General features: G+C 35.9%; 1 protein-coding gene across 2 annotated transcripts; it reads right to left on the bottom strand.

Annotated features, from left to right (window-relative positions):
• Positions 1 to 6,176: 6,176 nt before the first annotated feature.
• Positions 6,177 to 17,646, bottom strand: LOC127839458 (hemicentin-2-like). 2 transcript variants are annotated; one of them, XM_052367834.1, is made up of 9 exons: positions 17,024 to 17,646; positions 14,877 to 14,989; positions 13,582 to 13,644; positions 12,182 to 12,320; positions 11,065 to 11,205; positions 10,542 to 10,667; positions 9,685 to 9,836; positions 7,306 to 7,462; positions 6,177 to 6,564 (listed from the first exon to the last, which is right to left on the bottom strand). In XM_052367834.1, the coding sequence occupies exons 1-9, from the start codon at positions 17,055 to 17,057 to the stop codon at positions 6,533 to 6,535; spliced, it is 957 nt and encodes a 318-aa protein (XP_052223794.1). In that variant the 5' UTR covers positions 17,058 to 17,646; the 3' UTR covers positions 6,177 to 6,532. The 2 variants fall into 2 exon arrangements, with proteins under 2 accessions (XP_052223794.1, XP_052223795.1); XM_052367835.1 differs by having other exon boundaries at positions 17,120 to 17,646.
• Between the last annotated feature and the right edge of the window lie 2,058 nt (positions 17,647 to 19,704).

The following is a 19,704-nucleotide window of genomic DNA, read 5'->3' as shown; positions in this document are numbered from 1 at the left end:
TCCTTGACATATTGCTTTCATATTTTGCATACTTGTTTACCAACATGACCCCAACCTATAAACAAGAGCAGACAACTGTATCAAGCATTTTGACAGAATTATTACCCCTTTTATACCTAGAATATGCATATTATTGATAAATCAATGTTAAAGTTTGACAAAACAACACTTACCTGACATACCACAATGCACTCCACCCAAACCATTCCCCACGCTCCCCCCCCCCCCCCCCCCCCCCAAGAACCCCCTCTGTTATACTGTCAAGCTATCAAATAGTCGAGCGCGCTGTCCTCTGACAGCTCTTGTTTACGAAATGACGTCATTATCCCAGCAAAATGCTTTAGTTAAACTCTTAAACAATGATGTAAATAAACTGAAAAAAAGGCATAATCACTCGTGATCTTAGAAAAAATATATTTTCACTCGTGGCGCATATTATTTTCTATGTTAACTCGTGAATTAAAATCGATAATCCACCGAATCCAACAAATATCCTCTATTTATTTTGTTACAAAGGCAACATTTGTTTAGGCATGATTTTTTTAATCAATAGTGAGATTTTAAGAGTAATTTTGTATTTATAAGTCTTAAAATATGAATGAGGCAGGCTATGGAATATCTGGACTTAATTCATGTGCGTAAATTTTAATCATAGATTAGCCTGTGCAGTGTACACAGGCTTATCTGGATTAACATTTTCTGCATCAATTGGAACTTTGCTCTGATTAGCCTTTGAGACCGCAAGCGTACCTTAACCCTTTGCATGCTGGGAAATTTGTTGTATGCTAAATTTCTAAAATGAGCATTTTCTTCGATTTTTTTTCAAAGAATACTATCAGAATAGCAAACAGTTTGGATCCTGATGAGACGCCACGTTCTGTGGCTCTCATCTGGATCCAAACTGTTTGCACAGGCCTTCAAAATTCGGTTCCCGCACTGAGAGAGTTATATGCAGACCTTGCTTTCAAGACTAATATAAATTCAACGAAACAAATTGTTAGTTAGTTCAACATCTAATATGTTAGCACGGCACATTTCTTGTTATAATTTGTAAATATTCAGCTTGAAGTTTACCTATCAAATATAATTACCAGATAATACACATATTTAGCTACAAGCTTGTCTTAGTGGTCTTTATAAGATGACTGGTAGAAAATACACAGTAATATATCAAAGAAAATAGTTGACCCCTTGTCTACAGACAGCTCTTGTTTTATTAAGTTTTTGTCATTTGAGTAGCATACAGAATATTTTATCTTAAATCACATTCCTTATGAGATTTTGTATATCTGGCTCAACTTTTATAATGGTTTGTTAATAGTATAAATTATGCTGTGACATGGTCGCTATGTATGCTTGCTTTGAAATTTACAAATTGTGTTTTTTCATATTCATTATTTATTTTCTTTGATATTTTAAAAAAGTGTTATATATGTATATACATTTATATGTAATTCATCTCATGTTTAGTAACATTACGTTATGGCTTGCATTCAACAAAACTGTCTCTGTGAACCTGTGACCCATGAATTCCTTCAATGAATAGTTAAAACGAAGTAACTTGAGCGGTGCTCTCTAAAAAGGGAGTTTAATGCATGTGCGTAAAGTCTCCTCCCAGATCAGCCTGTGCAGTCTGCGCAGGCTAATCAGGGATGACACTTTCTGCTTTAATAATATTTTTATTTTAAAGAAATTCTCTTTTTGGCAAAATTGCAGTTTAGGCGGAATGTGTCGTCCCTTATTAGCCTGTACAGACTCAAGAGGCTTATCTGGGACAACACTTAACGCACATGCATTTAACTCTTTACCACGTAGATGCGTATTTTCATGCATTTGTGGTCCCTAAGAAAGTTAAATTTAATTAAAGACCCTTTTTTACTATATTCACATTTACAAGGCTTCATTTCCAACCCTTAGATACTGATGAGCAGCAAATAGCATAAAACCTGAACAGACTGCGAGTTATTCACAGGCTGTTCTGGTTTTATGCAGTTTGCTCAAAGCGATTTTCACTTTGCATCTAAGTGGGAAAGGGTTGACCCCATTGGCACAGAGTACGGCTCTCTTTCATTATGTGTGCCAGAAAGAATTTTTTTTGTTTTTCAAATTTCCTAAACTTAACAAATCACGGCCATCATTTAATTTTCCGAAATAAAATTAAAAAAATTAGTGTTTTATTGCATTTGAATTTAAAGCTGTTTACCATTTCTGACAATATCAAGTACATGATTCTAGCGACCTTAATGTGTTCAGATGTGGTTTAATCAAAGTTTTAACCTTAGATCAGGTCATCAATGTTTGTTTGAGAAATGTTATGTTTTGTCATTATTTGATCACATATGATGTCATTAGATACGTTTCTTTATTGAAAAAACAACAACAGACTATTGACATTATATAGTATGGTAACAATATTAAAACAGAATTTAATGTGAATCCAAAAATGACCTTACTTAGTTTATTAATTAAGAGACTTTATTTATTAATAACAAACTGAAAAGAGTTTGTTGGCAAAATAAATTTTGCTTGATGGTTAAATATTATGTCCCTTTCGAAGAAGTCAGTAGACCCTATGACATAATAGTGATCAGCTTGGCAGCCCCACACGGTTTGACCAAACTTAACCCTTTCAGTGCGGGAACCGAATTTTAAAGGCCTTTGCAAACAGTTTGGATCCAGATGAGACGCCACAGAACGTGGCGTCTCATCTGGATCCAAACTGTTTGCTATTCTGATAGTATTCTTTGAAAAAAAATCGAAGAAAATGCTAATTTTAGGAATTCAACAGACGACATTTTAGCAGACGACTAATTTCCCAGCATGCAAAGGGTTAAGACAAATTCAAGCGTGAAATGTATGCTTGTAGAGTTCTTAAGTATTACGTCAATGTTATGGGTTTTATATCCACGCGTACGGACATGTAGGCCTGCCAAGAACCGTTGATGGATCGGTCCTTCCAAATTTAAATCCATAGCTTTTCAAATGTGTAAACCAATCAAACATACCCATCAAGTCCAATAACAGGCACATAACGTCCGAGTAAATCAAGATTTAAGATCATTGTGTGAGATAAAATAATGAGCTATAGCCCACCTTAGCATAAAGCTCTAATATGAGGAAATGTTGATTTGACTGTGTACGAAGCCATACGTGGTCACAGCATAAATGTGTGGTAAATTGATGTTAGCGTACTTATGGTCGTAATAGTAACTTACTTAATTAAATGTGATCATTTATGTTGATTTAATGGTAACTTGCTTATAAGAAGTGTTGTTTTGTGCTGTTCTGTTTGCAGTATTTGTATTACATGACCACGCTTGCTGTAGAAATTGTGGTTTTGTAAGTGACGTGATGTTTGGAACAAAAACGTGTTAAGATTGTTAGTAAAGTGTTTGGAGGGGTATTAACGTTATAGTTAAGATGGCGACGTCCGTGCCGAGACGGGTATTTTTCGTCGTATTATACCATTCATTACTTTTTTTAATGCCGCTCACTTTCCAGCCATATCAGCAAGATTGTAATAAGCGTTTATTTCGTATAAATAATCGCTCTATAACTCGACTTTACTCGATACAAATTTTCTTAGAGGGATCATACAATTACAACTCCCGCTAAAAATTCTTATAGAGTTCAGTCGAATAAAGCGAATATGGATTCAAAATAAACGCTAATCCCTGTTTTACTGATATGGCTGGAAAGTGAGCGACATTTGAAAGTTAACCCTTTCAGTGCGGGAACCGAATTTTAAAGGCCTTTGCAAACAGTTTGGATCCAGATGAGACGCCACAGAACGTGGCGTCTCATCTGGATCCAAACTGTTTGCTTTTCTGATAGTATTCTTTGAAAAAAAATGAAGAAAATGCTTATTTTAGAAATTCAGCAGACGACATTTTAGCAGACGACAAATTTCCCAGCATGCAAAGGGTTAAACAAAAGTAATAACGGGTATAAACAGCGAAAAATACTTGTATCGGAATAGACATCGTCATCTCGACTATCACTAGATAACATCCTCAGTGTTGCAATAGGGCGGAGTGTGTGTTATTTATTGGAGATAGTGAATAGTTAATGGTTTATACATTCTATGTTGTTGCAAGCATTGTAGATACGTATTTTTAAGATTGGTGAGTAATAAAATATTATTTTACAAACAAGTGTACTCTGTGTTGTGATTGCAACCTGATACCAAGCATGTCGATAAAAGTTCACTATGAAATATACTGTTTTGTAACCTGTCGAAACGAATACATTATTTGTCTAATATGAACAATACAATTTTGCTACGTATGACGCATGATGGAAGATAGAAGTTCTACACCAGCTTACGATTTACATGCGTACATCGATCTCTAATATACCACGTGACATTTTGGACTACTTTCAATATATCCGTGCACATACTCATATAAATTCAAATCTGCAAAAAAAGATTCAATAATTAATGATATAATAATTTGGAGTCTGATAAAGATATCTCTTTATATTGATCCTTTGAGTACAGTCTAACTTTGGATACCATCTACCGATGTAATCCCGAACGTGCCAATACTACCATTTTAAGGATTGAGTTACGATTTATAACGGTTATTACGATTTGTTTTGGCGATTGAATGCATTGAAAACATTCCATATTAAAATACTGACGCCACAAGTAAGTATACATAACAGCCGATGTTATATGTATTAAATCATTGACAAACTACTTGGATCACTGGCGTAAATTTCATGAACATGAATGGACTGATTGTATCGGGTATTGTAGATATATATTATTAGTCACGGGGACAGTAACTAACCCTGTAACGATTATATCACGCAAACTACTTTCCATCTCATCTCATCAAATTAACAAATTTCAATGCTTCTTCTGCCCCATATAGTTTCTACTGCCCTATATAGTTTCTACTGCCCCATATAGTCTACTGACACCATATAGAATATATGGGGTGAGCATGTGACGTCAAACAGCCAATGAGAGAAGAATATTTTGTAGATGGCGTGATATAAAGGAACATATGATTGGTGACTATATGATGTGATATCAGACGAGGCTGATATCGCGTAGGAAAAGGCGAGGCTTGTCGCACATGCATTTAACTACCTTTTCACAGAGTGATGACGATATTTAATTATAAACGATTTGTTTAATGCACGCATGTTTAATGTTATATACGTATTCTCCATATCACTGAGGAAAACGATACATACGGGATATTACGCTAGTCAATTGTTCCATGTGTTTGTATCAGTCGAGTGGCTTGAGTGATGACGTATCTCACGAGGGGCGGAGGCTCGAGTGTGATACGAAATAGCGCAAGCCACGAGACTGATACAAACACTTGTAACAATTGACTTTCGTAATATTCCTTTTATTATGTACAACTTTCAATCATTTAAGTAAAAAAAAGAGTTTTATCATTCACAATTTACCAAGAATGCTCTTATAATTTTTTGCATTCAAAGTGACGTCATTAAAAGTAGTCCGGCTTGTATGGTAATACGGAAGTGGAAAACTAGCGAGTAGAAAAATACGGGAATTATTTTTGTGCAGTTGTTTTTTACCGATTGATACAACTTGTATGTTTTGGAAACATAAAGCAGGTATATAATAAAAATTGAAAATTAAAAACGCTTCATTATGTCACCTATTAGGAAATATTATTAGCGATTAATAAGCCAACAATTTTGATATGTTTCTTAGTCAGGAGTGTTATTTCGCTTGTTAAAACACACTGTATACATTCCTTTGAATCTGTTGCAACTTTTTTGACAACTGACATGTGCGTACAGTGGCGTCCCAGATTAGCCTGTGCAGTCCGCAGAGGCTATTCAGGGACGACACTTTCCTCCTAAACTGGATTTTTGCTAAGAAAAGTCTTTCTGTACATTACATATACCATACAAGCGGAAAATGTCGTCCCTGATTAGCCTGTGCGGACTGCACAGGTTAAACTAGGACGACACTGTACGCAAATTAAAACCCCTTTTCACAGAGCACAGCTCATATCTACAATACAGAATGCGTGGCACAGAGGTAGTAGCGCAGAAGCTTTTGAATACAATGATATCGAGTTCGAATTCCGGATAAGGCAATGTTTTGTATTCAACATTTTTCTTTCTATTGTTATTAGTTTATAATATTTTAAGCAAATTATATTTACTAGCAAACAAATAGAGAATATGAAAATCTTTTATTCTAATAAAATGTGTCCGAATACAAAATGATGCAAAAAAAGTCATCATTGACATATAAGCTTCCCCACTTTATTTTAAACAATTCCTTGATTGTAACACACTAATCGAAATAATATAATATTATATTATTTAATCTATTTTAAATTATCGCATAGTAAAGCATTTTTTTTATTCAAAACAAAAGTCCACGATGATGTTAATTCATTTGTTAACTATCTTGTATATTGCTGCACGAGGTTTCCAATGGTCTTCATTTGTTCGCACCGTGTTCATGTCTGAAATGTAGATGACCACTGTCTTGCGATGGAACCATGAAGGTCAGTAAAGAATTCCTCGCTTAGTTGTAGAAGATCACACCACTCGCCGGATCTGCAATGTAAGTGTAACAAGTACTGTATAATTGAGCCTCGCTCTGTGAAAAAGGGGTGTAATGCATGTGCGTAAAGTTTCGTCCCATATACGCCTGTGCGTTTCTAACAGGCTTATACGGTAGCACGCTTTCCGATTTAATGGTTGTTTTCGTTTAAGGGAAGACTCTTCATGACAAAGATCCAATAAAGGCGAAAAGTGTCGTTCCTGATTAGCCTGTGCCGACTGCACGGGCTAATCTGGAACGACACTTCACGGACGTGCATTTAGCCCCGTTTCCCAGTGCGACTAAATAACATTCTGTAAACATTGTTTGCGTCTTTATATTCGTAAGAAATATATTTAATGGTATTTACACGAATATTGCTGTCAAACAAGAACACATTTAACACCACGAGTTTATGAATCTGACATTCACATATTTGACTCTATAAAATAACATACGGCAGGCTTTATAATAATAGACGTGTAATCAATTAAGAATTACAACCCGCTTAACTCTTTCAGTGCTGGAACCTAGTTTTAAAGGCCTTTGCAAACAGTTTGGATCCAGATGAGACACCACAGAACGTGGCGTCTCATCAGGATCCAAACTGTTTGCTATTCTGACAGTATGCTTTGGAAAAAAAAGAAGAAAATGCTAATTTTAGAAATTCAGCAGACAACATTTTAGCAGATGACAAATTTCCCAGCATGCAAAGGGTTAAAGAATATAATACTTTATATACATGCACCGCTCACCACTTGATAGCTTCAGCTGTGTCACTTTCGTAGCTGTGTTGCTGTCGCCATCTCCTACACAGGTATAGTCCCCAAAGTCGTGGAATCCAAGGGCGCCAGGTTTGGACGTGGCCGTTACAAACCTCACCGGATTATCGCCGTCACCTTCCTCGACCACCTAGTACATAAGGAAATGCATACGATTGTTTTCGTCATGGCGTTTTTACGGTATTGTAAACATATTTTTTATTATTATAAATTACACGTACACATGACATAGATGAATATACAATTGTTTATTGAATATATTCATTTGAAACAAATGTGATGAATTTAAGATTATAACATTATGTATGATCTATTCCTTACGGTACAACTTATAAAGGATGTTGTTACATCAATTGACATGACGCCTTATCTATGATCGCTCCGCCCACTAGAATTGATCCACCCATCAGCGATCGATTAATCGGGCGCACTCGTTAGCAACGACCTGTCCGCCATTTTCTAGACAAGCTACATGTTTAGGTTCACTTTTATTCCAACGAGTTTCTTTTGTTTTCCTCTTTAAAAAACGATTAAAAATGGTTAAAAAGTGTCGTTGGGGACTATGTAACTCGGACAATCGATATCCTGAAAGATTAGTTGGTGACATTTAATTCATATCGTTTCCAAAGCCGAAAAGAGATCTTGAGAAGTGTAAGAGATGTATAAATGCATGCGGTCGTCACCACAAACAACTGAATGTCAACACTGTCAAAGACAATTATAATATATTTTTATCGGATATACTAGCAGATTTTAATAGTTTATGTTATCGAACTGATTATCACATAATATTTCACGTTTTAAAAAAAATAGTTTTATCAGTTACTAGGTCATTAATATACAGAAGCGAGGTTCATCTGCATTACTTAAAGAGAAATAAAACCCAGCATGAAGCCTAATTTGTGCTGTGTTTTATTACTCTGATAGTAATGCACTTTATTGCCATTATACATGTTATTAGAAGGTGACTCGTGATATATTATATTAAAAACGGTATCTACACATGTGCTGACATGTGATGTCACCAATGAACGCTTTTAAACCACCTTTGAGATCGAATGCCTAGTTCTCATTTTTTTCAACGAGTTTCGTTTGATTTGTCCGAAAAAAAAAGCGGAAATGAAATAAGGCAAAAACGGTGTAAATAGGTTTTATGTAACTCTGACATTCGGTATCCATAAGTTAGATTAATTAAATATATACCATTTCAAACGCGGAAATGCGGTCTTGACAAGAGCAAGTGGAAGCTTCAATGTATAGAATTACCGAGATCACCCTTATGGAGCATTTATTTATTTAAAAAACTGGAATTGTTATGTGAGAAATAACTACGCATTATTAAGTATGAATTATATCACGTGTGCTTGTAGAATAATAGAGAAGATTGGTACCAACTTTGCGTAACTTAACGAAATCCCCGTTATAAATCGAGTTTTGTGTGTGTCAGAAACAAGTGAAAACGATAATATGTTTCTATTTTACTAGAATCGAATCGATAAATGCCACATAATAAGATTTATTATTACTGATATAACTAACTTTGGAGAAGTCGGTACCTGCGCCATCGTCTGATACAGGTAGCTTTACTGAATACCCCTTCATACAGCGCTACTTTATATATGACAATGACCAAACTTATTGTGCTGTCTTCACTTTCAATTAAATAGTGATTGATAAATGTCCCATAAGCAATGTTTAATATTATTAATATCACTTTTATACGCAATAACATGTGGGATTAAGGTACCCACCCGGCGTCAGAAAGCGCGTAAAACTTCACCGAATTCCCAGTTATAAAGCGCTATTTCGTGTCAAATACACGGGAAGGGGGGAATGTTTCGGTAATAATTTTGTTAATAACACGTGTAAATACCGGTGAAGTGTTAATTTATTGCAATTTTTTTATACCACCATGACACATAATAACGGGTTCGATTTCGGTAAGCGCGCAAGCGTTTGAGAGTGTGTTTAATGTGCCGTTATAAATAGCTGATGTTCTCTTTAATCATATTTTTTTTTCATTTGCAGAATAACTAAATGGCATCAACCCCTTTACAAGTGTAATATGGTGTTAAACAAGTCGATAAAATCATCCGGAATATCGCGTAAATCTATATGCAGTCTATAGGCCAAGAAGCCATTTTGGTGTTAGCTTGTCTAGGTTTTCTTCCCGCTGAGCCACGTGATTAAGTGGGCGGAGCGATCACTGATAAGGCGTCATGTCAATTACCGGCCAAATATTTAATATTTCAAACCGCACGATGATATTATTAATTTCTAGTAATATATGATGTTGGTACAACAATAACCCACCAACGACGATGTTTCTTTCTTTCTGTCAATAAATATTACCTCGAATTGCCAATTATTGATTATCTTGTCGCCATTTGGATTTGTCCAGTAAGCTTTCGGTATCGGCTGTCCCTGCACCACACAAACAAGGGAGACAACTTCCCCCTTTCTGGCAGATATTTCTTCCTTCATCACATCTACTTCAACGGGGACTGGAAGACATAGCAAAACCTAATTGAACTGCTGTGAAAAGGGGCCTTAATGCATGTGCGTAAAGCTTCGTCCCAGATCACAGGTGGTTAGCGTGTGGCTATGATATCAATTAGTGAAAACATCATTTTGAATGATAAATAATCACATTATAACGAAAAAATAACTTTTCTGAAAAAAAAATCACTATCAAATATATATATATATATATATATATATAACAAGGTATGCAACTCAAAATCACCCCAAAACGGGGTGCATCGCTTTGAACAGCCATATCTTCATCAATTGTGCAGCGATTTTCACGATCTCGGTCTTATTCAACGCAGAATATTCATTGTAAACTGGGTCATGCGAGTTGTGTATCGTGTTATTTCTTACAAGTTGACCAAGCATTTGTAAAAATATTGCAAGATATATAAATTTCCAGAAAGGAAATTCAGTTCTGCGTTAAATAAGACCGAGATCGTGAAAATCGCTGCACAGTTGATAAAGATATGGCTGTTCAAAGCGATGCACCCCGTTTTGGGGTGATTTCTTCAAAGACTGTCTCCATAGTTGAGTATAATGACATCAAAAGTTGTAGCGCTGAAGATTTAAGATGTGAACTAATTTACTGTTTTGCAACGATGCTCGTGTTAGTAATATTTTGTATTTCACAGTAATGGAACGCAGTTTTAAAGTTAAACATATCAAGCGTAACTCACATGTCACCTTTAGGTCAATCGTGTAGTTGAAGCTGCTAACTTTGTTCGTGCCCACGCAAGTGTAACTTCCAGACGCGTAACGTGTCACATCCGGGAAACGAAGTTTCTCTCCAGTTATCCCCGTGTCTGCCGAGACAAAGAGGAAACACACCCAGACTTACTTGCTATAGCATGTTCTTCCCTACACTATTGTCCTTGCTGAATGCATCTTTTGTACACAGCCAAAATGGCATGCACAATTGTATTTGTCACACACTTTAAAAGAAATTATTATTATATGTCAAATTTTCAAGCGGGAATTAAAGACAAATTTTTGAGAGGGGGGAAAATAGTTTGTACTTGAGTGCCAAATCACAATATTAAAACAAAAAAGTGTATACAGTTATAAATTTGTTAGGAAAGAGATTCAATTTTTAAAATATCGAACGTAAAATGCATTATTTTATATGTATACGGCCACACCAAGCACGTTATGACGTTTTAATGTAGTACTGTTTAAATGTCATCTCAAGTCTCGCCATACCTACGACGTCCGTCAACACCCGGTACCAGCGCACTGTAGGTTTAGGAACACCAGAGAACTTGCATAGCAGTTCAGGCGAGCTTTCTTCTGGGAACGTCACGTGATCTGGAGACGAACTTTCATGGATAATCTTGGGACCATCTGAAAACACACGGCAACCAATATCATCATTACCTTGAAAGCCTCACCTCACACGGATAAATACATCAGTTACACATGGACCTATTGAATTGAAATATGTTTACCAAGGTCACACGGATAAACATTTCAGTTACACCTGAAACTATTGAATTGAAATATGTTCACCAAGGTCTCGTAAAGCCACACAAAATAAAAGAAGTAGCCCTTGGTGATTTTACAATGCATACTTTTGATAAAAAAATGTAATAATTGTACAATTTTCATTAGACCAGTCAACATTTATACTTCGCATTTCAGATAACCACGTCGTGTATGTTTTTGATATCTAGTAATCCATTACAAAAACACATATTGTTACCATAATTATAAAACAATTTGTTAAAACAAACTTTAAACAGCGCATTCAAACACAAAGTTTATCTATTGAAAGTAAAGTCTTTTTTAAATGGAAAATATGTATGAGTGCAGTGAACGCTTTACAATGAGTACACAAATCATATTTTAAATACATGAATTAACAAACCGTCAGAACAAAAACCTTATTACAGTATAACACGAGGTTCTTTGTTTATGGCAATCATACTTCTCAAAATTTGCTAAGGATCACTTTTTATTTTCACATTATCTTCAATTTAATTTTATTTAAATTGTTATTTTGCAGGTTTTGATATTAGCATGTTAGAGTTTGCTTTGATTTTTATGTATTGAGTTTTCATTGATGCGTGAAGCTGGGTGAATCTAGCTATGGGTGAACCTCAAATTAAACATACTATAAAAAGTGATCCTTAGCAAATTTTGAGTAGTATATTTAATTGCCAGACAGTACCACACGGCACAAAAGCACGAAGGACAAACACTCAAACATGAACAAAACCGAGATAAACTCCTCAGAAAGGTCAATGCACTGGGTGGCGTTCACTATTTCAAAGGAAAATCAAACGGAAATTTAAATTATTATTTACCAAAACTACCATACCGACTATTTCCAAAGTCCATCTAGCAATTACAAATCCAGTGCTTGTCTCACACGTATAATCTCCTGCAAAGGCGTCGTCAACCTTTTTAATGATCAGGTTCCAGTCGTTCTGAGTCGGTTTCTGAACTTCCAAGTTGTTCTGAAACAGTAATTTTGCACCTTTAACATCAATGGTGCGATCGGATTGACTCAGAGCGGTCACGTGTTCACTGAGTATTTTCCATCAACATTAATACGATTATTTTTAAGACCTGAGTGCCTGCAATTTCATACCGTCTAAGTGAACTATTTAACACTGTTAGTCGTAGAATAAAATTCGGAATACTCCATCGATGTTTTTTTTATACCGTCCTCCATTTTGCCGCCTATGAGGCGTGTTATAGTTGGACAAAGGATACTTCTATATTTTAATACAGCGTGTTAATCCAACAAAACGAATACAAAATGTACAAGTAATAAAGTAAATAACTATCGATAATTGCACATATTATAAAATATACAACTGCAAAACATAAACCACGTCGCATTACATACATGAGTCGGTGCATGTAAAGAATCAGACACATGTATGCCGCACATGTACCAATAACTGCCGGATATAATATGCTGTAGGAGAGTGTCATTAACCCTTTGCATGCTGGGAAATTTGTCGTCTGCTAAAATGTCTTCTGCTGAATTTCTAAAATTAGCATTTTCTTCGATTTTTTTCAAAGAACACTATCAGAATAGCAAACAATTTGGATCCTGATGAGACGCCACGTTCTGTGGCGTCTCATCTGGATCCAAACTGTTTGCAAAGGCCTTCAAAATCCGGTTCCCGCACTGTAAGGGTTAAAACGCACATTGAGTACTTTTATTAATAAGTTATTTAATAAGTGAGTACCTAAGCAAACATGTTATACAACAACTGAATGTGTGTGATGCTGCTGCTATTGATGATCGTGTCGTTGATGTTGTTGTTGATGATTATAATTATTACGATAATAATGATCATGATGACGAAGAGGAAGAGGATGAGGAGGGGGAGGAGGAGAATCAGAACGGATAAGAAAATGATGATGGTGACGATAATGAAGGTGATAAAAGCGATGTGCGGTAATTTTAGTCGCGTTCTGACAAAACTTGGCATAATGTATGTGCGTTAAGTGTCGTCCCAGATTAGCCTGTGCAGTCTCCACAGGCTAATCAGGGACGACACTTTCCGCCCAAATTGGATTTTTACTAAATGAAAAATTCATTTTAACGAAAAAGTCATAAAAGCAAAAAGTGTCGTCCCTGGTAAGCCTGTGCGGACTGCACAGGCTAATCTGGGACGACACTTTACGCACATGCATTATGCCAATTTTTGTTCAGACACATTTCAAAAACAATACGCTCACTGAGTACTCATTTTATCATACCGTGTTCTTGTAAACAATAATTCCATTCGTCAACAGTCCCTCTTTTGAAGACTTCCAGCGAATCTGCAATTGAACAATCACAAGGTATTTAGAAAATACGATGAGTTTTGAAAAACTCAGTGGCCACTCAATGAAAACTTGATAAAACCAATATTCAATAAGGATGTCATCGGAATGACTTTTTAAGGAGGTATATAACAATATGTAGTTAAAGAATAAATTATATAGCATACATGTACTCGCTCGGGATTTAATGTCCAAACAGAGTCACGCCACTTTTTATCAATTAAGTCCTTTGTGTATTGTTCTGAGAAAATTGGGCTAAATGCATGTGCGTTAAGTGTCGCCCCAGATTAGCCTGTGCAGTCCGCACAGGCTAATCAGGGATGATACTTTCCGCCTACATTTGATTTTCAGTAAGGAGGGACTTCATTGAAACTAAAAATACCATAAAGCGGAAAGTGTTGTCCCTGATTAGCCTGTGCAGACTGCGACACTTTACGCACATGCATTTAACCCAATTTTCTCAGGACAATACACAAAGGACTTAATTGATAAAAAGAGCACATTGTGATTTCAATATCTAACACGACTTTTCTATCTTCCAACCACATGTGTTGCATCAACCAAAATATAGCATAGTCTGCGAGCTACATATAATTTGACATATAAGTGCACTGCGTTCAGGCTTAACTGCTGGATGTAATAAAATGTATAGAGAATAAATTACCATTCATGACATTTTTTTGCTATTTCAAAATTCCGCGTACCGGTATATTTAATACTCCTTTTTAAATAGACACAAAGTAAATTAATGTAATTCAAAAGACCGATCCTATAACTGTTGTCGATGCATTCAATCCTTAAAACAAGCAAATCAATGATAATATGAGTCGCGTTCTAAGAAAACTGGGTTTAATTCATGTGCGTAAAGTGTCGGCCCAGATAAGCCTGCACAGTCCGCACAGGCTAATCAGAGACGACACTTTCCGCTTTATGGTATTTTTAGTTTCAAGGAAGTCCCTCCTTACCGAAAATCAAGTTAAGGCGGAAAGTGTCGTCCCTGATTAGCCTGTGCGGACTGCACAGGCTAATCTGGGACGACACTTTACACACATGCATTAAGCCCAGTTTTCTCAGAACACGACTCATATGATCATAATACTTATACAAAGTAAATGGACACATTTCAGAGCACAGATCCAATAACCTTTGTTGAAGTAGGTTTATGCAATATAGTACTTGTTTAACAGACACAAAGTAAAAGAACACATTTCAGAAGCCCGGTCCTTTACCGTTGTTGAGGCTTCCATTCCCTGATACAGGCACATCAAAGTGGCCGGCTCTCCTCGACGTTTTAGGAGTTTCTGGGGCGACACGCCGGAAGCCATGGTGACGACACTTGAGCCTAGTAAAGCGAGTAAGACCTAGACATGAGTTACATGTTAAAGCGACACATTTACTGCCATTGTTCTTTTTTTTTACTTTCTTTAGCAATGATAAGAATATCAGGCGAAAAAGGTCTCAATACCTTGTGAAATATCATTCTTAAATAAGCTTGATTCGGGGACTGTTACAGTAATGAAAATTGGTATGCGGAGTGTCAATAATTATGTTTAATAACTTAATTGTCAACATTATATTACATATTTATTAACTTAAGTTCAACGATGCAATAACTCAAGAAGTATAATAGTTCTTACTTCTAATTATATTAAATTGATAATAAAAATGAAGTACCGGGTGTTGTTATTTTGTACCTATGCATAATGTATATGCAATATAATACGTAATTCTTTTATCTTATTAATGACCAATGATAAGATATCACAACGGGAATGTAATATACAATGAAGGGTACAAAATCTTGACCAACTAGCTTTATTTGTGAAGCAACTCACTAATCTCAGTCATCTTGTGTAAGCGCCTATAAAAACATGTGTTTATAATAAATTAAAGAACATATGAGACGCGTTCTGAGAAAACGGGGCATAATGCATGTGCGTAAAGTGTCATCATGCAGAGCTCCAGATAATTTTTTCAGATGAGGGGTATTTCACTCATGAAATTTTTAATTGATGAGTAAAAATCAAAATCCAATAATGTTAAGGAGTATTTATGTCCAAAGGATCAGAATTAATAATAAAATGTACATGTAGTGTTAACTCGCTATAACAAGCAGTCTTGTACACAATAAAGCAATCACTTTTGTTTTATTTAACAGTTGTTCTGTTGTTGTGTTTTGCCCATGGCTTATAAGCAGCCATTTATCTTTTTTTTTCGTCTTGATTTGGCAAGCCACTGTTTTGCACACACTGCACAGCCACGATCAAAATCTTCTAAGCTTGGCCCACAAAACTTGTTTATTATATGTGTATTTCGACCGCCATTTTAAAAAGTGCTTGAAGGAAAAAGGGTTTTACATAGTGCCACACAAGAGATGAACTGATAGCAAAAATTAAATGCTTGAAGTTGGGCGATTCGGGTTTTATCGAATGTGATGTCAAATGTTTTCACCATAAGCGTATATCAATTCTCAACAATGCAGCGGGGAGCCCGTTGTGTCAACATCGGCCTTTATCGTGGGTCAAAATGAAATATTACCGTTCTGACTGAGGAGTAAAGTAGGTCGGAAACCACATTCTATACATAGATGGTCATGTCACTATGTTTTACCGGTGTGGACACAATGACGCGAACCAGTCATGTTTACAGGAATTTATATGCATGTATAAACGGCTAATACGCATTAAAATTGCACACAATACGTAATCCGTAATTATTGTACTCAACAAAGTGTTAAGTCATGCGTATTTCCATTGGTTTCATGCGTATTTTACGCAAATACGCATCTTACCTGGCCCTTTGGGATCATCCCAGATTAGCCTGTGCAGTCCACACAGGCTAATCAGGGACGACACTTTCCGCTTGTATAGTATATTTCGTTTAAAGGAAGTCTCTTCTACACGAAAATCCAGTTATGGCGGAAAGTGTCGTTCCTGATTAGCCTGTGCGCAATGCACAGGCTAATCTTGAACGCCACTACACGCACATGCATAAAGCCCAGTTTTCTCCAAACGCGATTCGTATATTTATGACGATTTTTACATAGTTCATAGTCAGTCTTAACAATATTATTATATACATATCACAAGGTCACGTGAAACAAAGTTATAATACATGTACAGTTATAGTGTAAAACTATCAAACATAATACATGACAGTGGTAGGAACACAACAAATAATTACTTTTGTTAAAAGTATTTATGTGGAAGGGTTGCAATCCGCTACTATGCTGTTAATCTTAAAAGAATATAAACTAAAACAAAAAATGGATTATTTTACGTATACCATGTGACTCATCATGCTAATCAACCCATTTGTTATTATTAAATTTTATAATATATATATATACAGTGTATATATATATTTATTTACTCACATATGGTCATCAGTATCCATGCCCTGTAATACATTACTTTCAAATTATTTTTATTCTTAACTTTTTTAAAACATGTTAAAAAACTTTACAATTAACCTCCACATGACTACATCGAGTGTTGATATCCATCAAACAAAAGGCGAGTTGTCACACTCTTGACAAGAGGTTGGTTATTTCCGGTTTGTTATTCACACAACTTCATGACAGTTTGATGAACTTCCCGTGCACTTGAGTAAATAAAGTGTTAGTGTTTGTCACTGTTGACGCGGATTTAAGTAATCCATTGAATGGTCTTTTATTTAGTTTTCGCAATGCCTCGTTACGCATCGCTAACGGTCGAATGGCGATACCGGTTCGTTGACATATTTTAGTAAACAAACATGTAGTACAAACCGGTAGACTACTCCGTTTGGAACGACAAGCATTTCTCGTTAATTAATAACTCCAACGTCTTGCCATGCTGCGTTTTGCCCTTTAACACGTTCAGCGACTATATGCCCTTATATTTTTATACTGTTTGTATTAAGACGATGTACTTATGTATAAGTTAAAATAAAATGTCTGTTCTGTTCTGTTTCCTATATTTTGAACTTGATGTAAAATCACTGCGCGCAGCCAGTTACATGTATTCGAACGTTACCACTTCCGCTGAACTACGTTACAATGACAAAGCTGTGCCCCTGGAAAATCAAGCTAAATGCATGTGCATAAAGTGGCATCCACAATTAGCCTGTACAATCCCCATAGGCTTATCAAGGATGACACTTGCTGTTTATAATGTAAATATTTGTTTATTGAAAGTCTCTGCTAAACAAAAATCCAGTCCTCTCTATCTCACTGCTGTTCCTATCTCTATCTCACTGCTGTTCCTATCTCTATCTCACTGCTGTTCCTATCTCTATCTCACTGCTGTTCCTATCTCTATCTCACTGCTGTTCCTATCTCTATCTCACTGCTGTTCCTATCTCTATCTCACTGCTGTTCCTATCTCTATCTCACTGCTGTTCCTATCTCTATCTCACTGCTGTTCCTATCTCTATCTCACTGCTGTTCCTATCTCTATCTCACTGCTGTTCCTATCTCTATCTCACTGCTGTTCCTATCTATAAAATTGAAGAGAATAAATATGACTATTATCTGTATCTCGCCTTAACCTAACATAATCTCGAATGAACCCAACATAATGCCAACTTAACCAAGATACTGTCGCCTTAACCCAGCATAATGTCAAATGAACCCAACATAATGTAAACTTAACCCAACAGAATGTCAACTTAACCAAACATGTCAGTCTTGTGCAACAAAAGGCAGTTTTGGCGTTCCATATCACTCGAGTCGTATCGGGTGTGTACGGACTGAAACACGTGTGATTTCGTTTAAGAAACACGCATAAATGAATAAAGCAACACTTGTGATTTCGAGATGGAATGCTTAAACTTAATATAGTTTTACTTGTATCACAATATGAAATCAAAAAATGCGCTAATTGAAAAAAAATGATTAGAATAATGTACTTCTTGAAGACTTGTGAAGAGTATACATTTAGACGTTTGATTCAAAGACCTGCGGTTCGAACTTCGGATAGAGCAAGCATGCTTTGTGTATAATTTAATTTTAGAGGCTAAATTTAAATACATGAATTTGTAAGATTTGACGACATTTTTGTGGCGTATGTAAGATTCACATACAACCGGTCACGGTTTAACCCTTCGCACTGTCGTAGTCAGCAACACATATGCTAATATATGTTCAAATTTCTATATTTTTGCATATATTACGTGACAAATTAAGTCGTGTTCTGAGAAATCTGGGCATAATGTATGTGCGTAAAGCGTCGTCTCAGATTAGCATGTGCAATCCGCACAGGCTATTCAGGGACGACTCTTTTTGCTTTATGTCATTTTGCGTTTAAATAAAGTCTCTTCTTAGCAAAAAATCCAATTATGTCAGAAAGTTTCGTCCTTGATTAACCTGTTTCGGACTGCACAGGCTGATCTCGGACGATACTTGACGCACAAGCATTAAGCCCAGTTTTATCAGAACGCGACTCAATTAATAAACTCATTTCACACACTCGTTCTTTGTATTGGAACAGGATGTTCTCTACATTTAAAGAGACTTTTCACAGATTATGGCATGTTTCAAGTTTGTCATTAAATGCTTGAAATTGATCAATGTAAACAACGGAACTAAATAGCTACAGTATAAAACAAGTATACAATTAAAGAAAGAAAAAAAAATCCTCTCCAGGGCTCGAACCACTGACCCTTGGAGTAAAAGACCAGCGTTTAAACCACTCCGCCATCTGATATGATAATTGACAGGTGTATTCTATGCTTAATATAAGCGATCCTCGTGATGTCACAAAATATAACGATAACAACAGAACTCTCCAAATTGTCCAATTGTTTCGCGTTTGTAACGCTTTATAATTTTCAGATTTTTAAATCGTCAAGAGAATGCATACAATGTTCAGTATTACTGTTTCCTCGAAAATAATATAAATACAACGATTATTTGCAAATCTGAAATCTTTTTTTCAAGTTTGTCAATTTACCAAAACGTGAACAGGCCCCTTTAAATAATTAGAAGATAATTTGACCACATGGCTCCCTCATCATGTTCCATTTTAGGAGCACCCTGTGTCCGTTGTGATCCTTGACCTTTCTTAAAGTGCTGTT

The sequence above is a fragment of the Dreissena polymorpha genome, chromosome 7, assembly GCF_020536995.1.
Source record: "Dreissena polymorpha isolate Duluth1 chromosome 7, UMN_Dpol_1.0, whole genome shotgun sequence".
Taxonomy (NCBI): Eukaryota; Metazoa; Mollusca; class Bivalvia; order Myida; family Dreissenidae; genus Dreissena; species Dreissena polymorpha.
The sequence above is the reverse complement of the archived record's forward strand: the minus strand, read 5'-3'. Positions and strand labels throughout refer to the sequence as shown.

What these genes read in the sequence shown, in the direction of transcription:
- LOC127839458 (XM_052367834.1), bottom strand. Translation starts at nt 17,057, where the DNA reads ATGTATTACAGGGCATGGATACTGATGACCATAT. An exon ending in GAATGGAAGCCTCAACAACG is followed by an intron (nt 13,645 to 14,876) that starts GTAAAGGACCGG and finishes GTTCAATTGCAG; the next exon opens with ATTCGCTGGAAGTCTTCAAA. An exon ending in ACAGCTGAAGCTATCAAGTG is followed by an intron (nt 6,565 to 7,305) that starts GTGAGCGGTGCA and finishes CTTACATTGCAG; the next exon opens with ATCCGGCGAGTGGTGTGATC.